Source organism: Bos indicus, chromosome 15, assembly GCF_029378745.1.
Source record: "Bos indicus isolate NIAB-ARS_2022 breed Sahiwal x Tharparkar chromosome 15, NIAB-ARS_B.indTharparkar_mat_pri_1.0, whole genome shotgun sequence".
Taxonomy (NCBI): domain Eukaryota; kingdom Metazoa; phylum Chordata; class Mammalia; order Artiodactyla; family Bovidae; genus Bos; species Bos indicus.
In genome coordinates, this window is record NC_091774.1 from 49,805,136 (window position 1) to 49,812,149 (window position 7,014).

General features: G+C 36.2%; 1 protein-coding gene across 1 annotated transcript; it reads left to right on the forward strand.

Annotated features, from left to right (window-relative positions):
* Positions 1–3,141: 3,141 nt before the first annotated feature.
* LOC109568942 (olfactory receptor 51G1-like) lies at positions 3,142–4,202 on the forward strand. Its single transcript, XM_019974295.2, has one exon. It carries the CDS (start codon positions 3,142–3,144, stop codon positions 4,120–4,122), a length of 981 nt encoding a protein of 326 aa, XP_019829854.2. The 3' UTR covers positions 4,123–4,202.
* Positions 4,203–7,014: the final 2,812 nt, after the last annotated feature.

Sequence of the window (7,014 nt, forward strand, 5' to 3'; positions counted from 1 at the left end):
CTTGTGCTTCACCCAGCCTGGCATTTCGCATGATGTACTCTGAATATAAGTTAAATAAGAAGGGTGACAGTATCCAGCCTTGACATACTCCTTTCCCGATTTGGAACGAGTCTGTTGTTCCATGTTCAGTTCTAACTGTTGCTTCTTGACCTGCATACAGATTTCTCAGGATGCAGGTAAGGTGGTCTGGTATTCCTATCTCTTTAAGAATTTTTCACAGTTTGTTGTGGTACACACAGTCAAAGGCTTTGGCATAGTCAACAAAGCAGAAGTAGATGTTTTTCTGGAACTCTCTTGCTTTCTTGATGATCCAACGAATGTTGGCAATTTGATCTCTGGTTCCTCTGCCTTTTATAACCAGCTTGAACATCTGGAAGTTCATGGTTCATATACTGTTGAAGCCTGGCTTGGAGAATTTTGAGCATTATTTTGCTAGCGTGTGAGATGAGTGCAATTGTGTGGTAATTTGAGCATTCTTTGGCATTGACTTTCTTTGGGATTGGAATGAAAACTGACCTTTTCCAGTCCTGTGGCCACTGCTGAGTTTTCCAAATTTGCTGGCATATTGAGTGCGGCACTTTCAAAGCATCATCTTTCAGGACTTGAAATAGCTCAACTGGAATTCCATCACCTCCACTAGCTTTGTTTGTAGTGATGCTTCCTAAGGCCCACCTGACTTCACATTCTAGGATGTCTGGCTTTAGGTGAGTGATCACACCATCGTGGTTATCTGGGTCATGAGGATCTTTTTTGTATAGTTCTTCTGTGTATTCTTGCCACCTCTTCTTAATATCTTCTGCTTCTGTTAGGTCCATACCCTTTCTGTCCTTTATTTTGTCCATCTTTGCGTGAAATATTCTCTTGGTATCTCTCATTTTCTTGAAGAGATCTCTAGTCTTTCCCATTCTATTGTTTTCCTCTATTTCTTTGCATTGATCATTGAGGAAGGCTTTTTTTATCCCTCCTTGCTATTCTTTGGAACTTTGCATTCAGATGCTTATGTCTTTCCTTTTCTCCTTTGCCTTTAGCATATCTTCTTTTCTCAGCTATTTGTAAGGCCTCCTCAGACAACCATTTAGCCTTTTTGCATTTATTTTTCTTGGGGATGGTCTTGATTACTGCCTCCATGTACAAGTGTCACGAACCTCCATCATAGTTCTTCAGATCTAATCCTTTGAATCTCTTTCTCACTTCCACTGTATAACTGTAGGATATTTTATTTAGATCATACCTGAATGATCTAGTGGTTTTCCCTACTTTCTTCAATTTAAGTCTGAATTTGGCAATAAGGAGTTCATGATCTGAGCCACAGTCAGCTCCCAGTCTTGTGCTGACTATAGAGCTTCTCCATCTTTGGCTGCAAAGAATGTAATCAATCTGATTTCTGTTTTGCCATTCTCTGTCCAGTAAAAGTTCTTTGTTTTAAGGCTTTTCTCTCTCAGTTTTCTTCTAAGCCACTGTTTTGTTAAAACTCTAAAGGAAAGTGAGAAGACTGCACATTTTCAAGTAAAACTTGGAAGCAATTGCAGAAAAAGATAAGTAATTCCCAGGATTACTCAGGGAAACCTGGTAAAAATATCCTGCAGTCTAAGGAGGAAGGGCCTTTTAAAAGGTGGCAAGAATACACACTTCCTAGTGTGCTATGGAAGGTCATTATAGGACAGAACTGGGGCTACTTTCTGAACTTAGAGTTAAAATATTTTAGTAATGTTTTAGAATCAGGGATTTGGATTCTAAACAAAATTGATCTTTAGTTTGATCAATGGTATTTCTGAACCTCAGGTTACTCATATATAACCAAGTCTCTGTTGATCTCATATTCCAAGGTTCAAATATGATAATAAATATATAAATAATTATGAGTCTAAAAGTACTCTTATTTATTAGGATGTGATTGTGACTAATGAATACTTTTAAGGAACTGGATAATAACATCTGTTTTACCTTTTCTATGAGGAGATCTCCATTAATAGCCAACTTACTCTTATGAAAGAAAGATTGAATCATGAGGGAAAATGAGCAAAGGAGCAGGAAAAAAAAAAAAAGCAGGACACTAGATTATTGCCATTATAGTGGACCATGGGATCACAGCCTGAGGGTGGGTTAACTTCATTCTAATATCTTAGGGATCATGAGGCTGTGATGGCTGATGTTTTCCTTGCTGTCAGAGATGTCTGAAGACTGTGTTCACAGATGGCAACAGGAGCAAACTAGTTGGGACTCCACTGACAATTGAAGGGAGTCTCCAGGATTAACAAAACTGACATAGTTCACAAATCAATTACAGCCATGGAACAAATGATAAAAATTTACTTAAAACTCTTGCCTTATTGCAGGGTAGGTACACATAAATAAGCCTCGGTGGAGAATATGAAAGAGAAACTGAACTCCAAATCCCTGAGACTGTGTCAATTAGGTAGGCACTCATTTACCCTTAGATACTTGGGGACTTCTGGTTCACATTTAAATCAGTTTGAGGGCTGATTTATGTACCTCTCTAATTGATAACCATACTTGCTGCATATGCAGTGGTTTTTTTTGTTTTTTTGTTTTTTTTTGAAATATCAATTTTATATCCTATATGACTTGATTAGTCTTGTGTGATTTTTTCCATTGGATAAAACAAACTTTATTCATTTTTTGCCTAAGCTTTTTCTGACATTCATTCTAAAATGCCTCCACCAAGTGTCATTGTCAGAGTGAAATGAATGCTAAATGAATGCTTAACATACAGAGGTCAGGGTCTGGGAAAATATTCTTACTTTACATCACAATCAAAAATAAAGGTAAATGATACAACTGAAAGTGAATAAAAATAAACTAACCTATGAAAATAATAGTGAAAAATGGAAGAGACTATATTATACACTTAGGAGAGGAAAGGGCATTCTGTGAAACATTCAAAATCCAGAATCAGCAGCCTAAAAGATTGACAGATAATAGTATAATAACCACAAATCATTTTAAGAATTAAACAGTAATATATTAACATGTTTCAAAGTAATTTCCAAATCTGTATGAATAATGCCCCTACAAAGCAAGCATTAAGAAAAAAAACCTAATGTAAAAACATGACCTGCTATCTTCTCAATGTTGTATGTTTTTCTTCCTTTTAGGAGTTCATATTCTAATTGTAGAAAAATGGCTTCTTGGAACAATGTAACGACAGGCACTAATTCCAGTATTGGACAGGCACCTTCATTCTACCTTTCTGGGATTCCTGGCTGTGAGGATGTTCAACATTTTATTTCCATCCCCTTTTGTGTGTTCTATCTGATTGGAATAGTGGGCAACTGTACAGTTCTTCACATCATCCACACTGATAAGAGTCTGCATGAGCCCATGTACTACTTCCTGGCCATGCTGTCCCTCACGGACATGGGCATGTGCATCTCCACCCTGCCCACAGTACTGAGAACCTTCTGGTTTGATGCTAGGGAGATTGAGATGAATATTTGTGTAGCCCAGATGTATTTTATTCACACTTTTTCTCTAATGGAATCAGCTGTGCTCCTAGCCATGGCTTTTGACGGCTATGTTGCCATCTGCGATCCTTTGAGGTATTCCAGCAAACTTACCCCACAACGCATTGTCTACATAGGGGTCTTCATCGTAATCAGATGCTCCACTGTCCTCCCTGTTGTTCTTGTTCGTATCCCCACATTTTCTTTCTGTCACTCCCATGTTCTCTCCCACTCCTTCTGCTTACATCAAGATGTCATCCAACTGGCCTGTTCTGACATCTCATTCAATGTTTTGTATGGCTTGTTTGTTGTTGCATTTTATTGGGGTATAGATTCTCTAGGAATCTTTTTATCTTATGCTTTCATCCTCCGCTCTGTGTTGCACATTGCATCCCGGGGAGGGAAACTCAAAGCCCTCAGTACATGTATCTCCCATATTTGTGCTGTGCTCATTCTGTATGTGCCAATGATAGGGTTGTCCTTAGTGCATCGTTTTGCAAAACATTTCTCTCCCATTATTCATATTACCATGGCAGATATTTACCTGTTAGTTCCACCAGTTCTCAACCCAATTATTTATAGCATCAAGACAAAGCAGATTCGCCAAGGCTTCCTAGGGATATTATTATCCAAAAGGATAGGGCTTGCTCACACTTAGATTCTTTGATATTTCAACTTTTGCATCCATCACCTTCATCCTAAAGATTAACCTGTTAGAAATTCTTGGACACATTTGGTATATAATAATTCCATGATAGTTCACAAATTCCACATGTCCCTTCAAGAAAAACATTTCAGTTTCTATCATTATTTCCTAGCTTTAAATCATCTCAAAACCCTTTTCTCAGGATAAGTAGCAAGAGGGAATAACTTCATTCAAATATTTTACAGAGATATTTTCCATTCAAGTTTGAAGGGAAGTACAATTTTCTATGTAATAACTAAAATAGAGAAATTCCCTGAACAACTCAATGGTAAAAGACGTAATACACAGCAGAATTTATGTTGATAATTCATTACATTTTCTTTCTATTATGTCAAAGTAGACTTCACACTCCATATTTTGAGTCAAATTGTAAGCAAGTGGATGTTTAAATTTAGAGATGGCATGAATGAAACTATTGTATTTCTTTATTTCCTTTACTTCTATTGAAATGATTGTCAGAAAAAAATCTGGGTGATGAATAAAGTTAGTTTTTTTTGTTGTTGTTGTTCTTCAATGGAGAAAACTAGAAGAGAAATCCAAACTTCACAATAGAGGGAATCTGTATTCATGAAATGTAGTGAAAATATCAAAATCCCTTGATCAGTGTACACTCCTATTAGGTGTAATATCTCATGTACAGAACTTTAAACAAAAATAGAGCAAGAGAGAACCCTTCCCCCCATCACCATAAACTGTAATCGTCTGAGGATCTTGCTGTCTTACACAATTCCCTAGGATACAAGAGGAAACAAGTTTTCAACACCCAAGATTAAAGTACATATTCTAGTGGGAGAATAGAAATGGATGTAAGGTAGTTAGAAAGAGGACTCAAAGAGAATACATTTGTTTTGTACAAATACTATTTTAAATCATCCTCAAAGACATCCCTTGGTTAAGTAAAGGGAAGCTGAAAAACATAATAAACACATTTTTTCAAGATTATTTCTAGATACTCTGAAAAGAATACATAAGATAATTTAAAAAATTAAAACTATTAGGAATCATAGGTTTAACAATTCGTTTAGAAAGTAAACCAGCTCAGGGAATAGAATAAAAATAAAAATAGAGAACAAACTCTGCAGTTCCAAGTGAATTGAAAACAGAAAAAAAAAAAAATCTGTGAAAATTATGTTAAAATTAAATCAGATATGAATGTAGATTTTATAGCAAAGGGATCCACTGAACTGTGTCAACTGTGTTGAAAAACTAAATATGCAAAGATTTACCTGATGCTTTTTCTCTTACACTTGAGCAACTGACATTTCTGAGGTGAATCCCCCATTCTAGGAGAAGAAAGACTTTTTCATTTGATTTACCAAAAAATGAACATCAGGCTTCCTGTAAAAAATGGGAAAAAAATTACACATATTAGAACTTCAACATGTATTAAGTCGGCCAATAGTGATAGTGATGGTGATAAACACAAAGACAGAGATAGAAAGTATCAGAGGTACACATATGTATATGAGGTAGACACCTCTCCTTTGTCTTAATTAAGGTTCTGTCAGGAAAAAACAAAATTGTTCTCAAACTGGATAATATGAAGACTTTGATACAGGCATTAGGGGTTGTTGAAAATATGTGGACAATATTTGGTAAAACCGAGAAATATTTTTATATATATTTTATAAATATATCATTAACATAGATAGTACTACAGAAGGGAATTTAATGCCAACGTTAGTCCTGAAGTGGCAAGGGAACAAAACTTTTTACCAGAACATGGGAAGGACAGCATGTGGAGAAGGACACCCAGCATGAGCTTTCCCTTTCTGTAGAAAGATGCAGCCACCATGAGGAGGCCACGGTGAGGGTTGTTGGGGAGTCAAAGGGGTAAACGTTCAACTGTATCTTGCTTCCTGCATTTCCGTTAGCGATCAAGTCAAACCAGAAGTCAGAGAGCAAAGGGACCTGTTGATTCAGCTCACTGTGGTCAAGACAGAGCAGAGCAAATCTGGAAAACAGCCTAAGGATGCCCTTTGGCAAGCAGTCTGCCTTTCATATTTGTATCTGCTCTCAACTATGCACATATAGTTCAGGCTTTGTGGTCTCTGTAGTGCTTTATCTTGTAGCTGTAAATGTGAATATTTGTAAATCATTTTCTTGCCATTAGAGTGAGTCATTCAAAATTGAGCTTATGATCTTGGTTGTCAAAAAATTTAGCAGTGAGAGATGAAATTGCTTTTTTTTAAATTTTTGTTCCTATGTTTTTTACATGAGAAATATACAGACCATATATAAAGGAGTATGGTTTCACTGACTAATAACAATCCTCTAAATCTGAGATCTTTGAACATATCCAATTTGGATGATGTCAAAGTGATTTAAATTGTGCTCAGTTGTTCAGTTGTGTCTGACTGTTTGCGACTCCATGAACTTTAGCCCACCCAGGCTCCTCTGTCCATGGGATTTTCCAGACAATAATACTGTAGTGGGTTGCCATTTCCTTCTCCAATTATTTAAGTTAATATTACAAAAAGCTAAGTGTAAGGATATTTCTGAGGCATCCCATGTCAGTGAAGGAAGTAAGTTCAAATCATTTCTGTGGTAATTTCACAACAAGATATTGGAAGATGGAAGTGTGAAGATTTTTCTAGTGGTGGGATAGAAATAGCCTCTTATTTTCATGGACTGTTATTGGATGGTGAATTTATTTTAATAACTGAGTAAATATTATTTATGAGAACTATTACTTCTGTTGTAGTAATTACTTATATTTTTTAACTCCTGAAAGAGCTAATTGTCAATTAGTATCTTAAATATAAGAGTACAGGAAGATTAGCAAGCTATGACATGTGTAATCAGCAATATCTTACTTGAGTGAGATGATAGATTTGTTAAGAT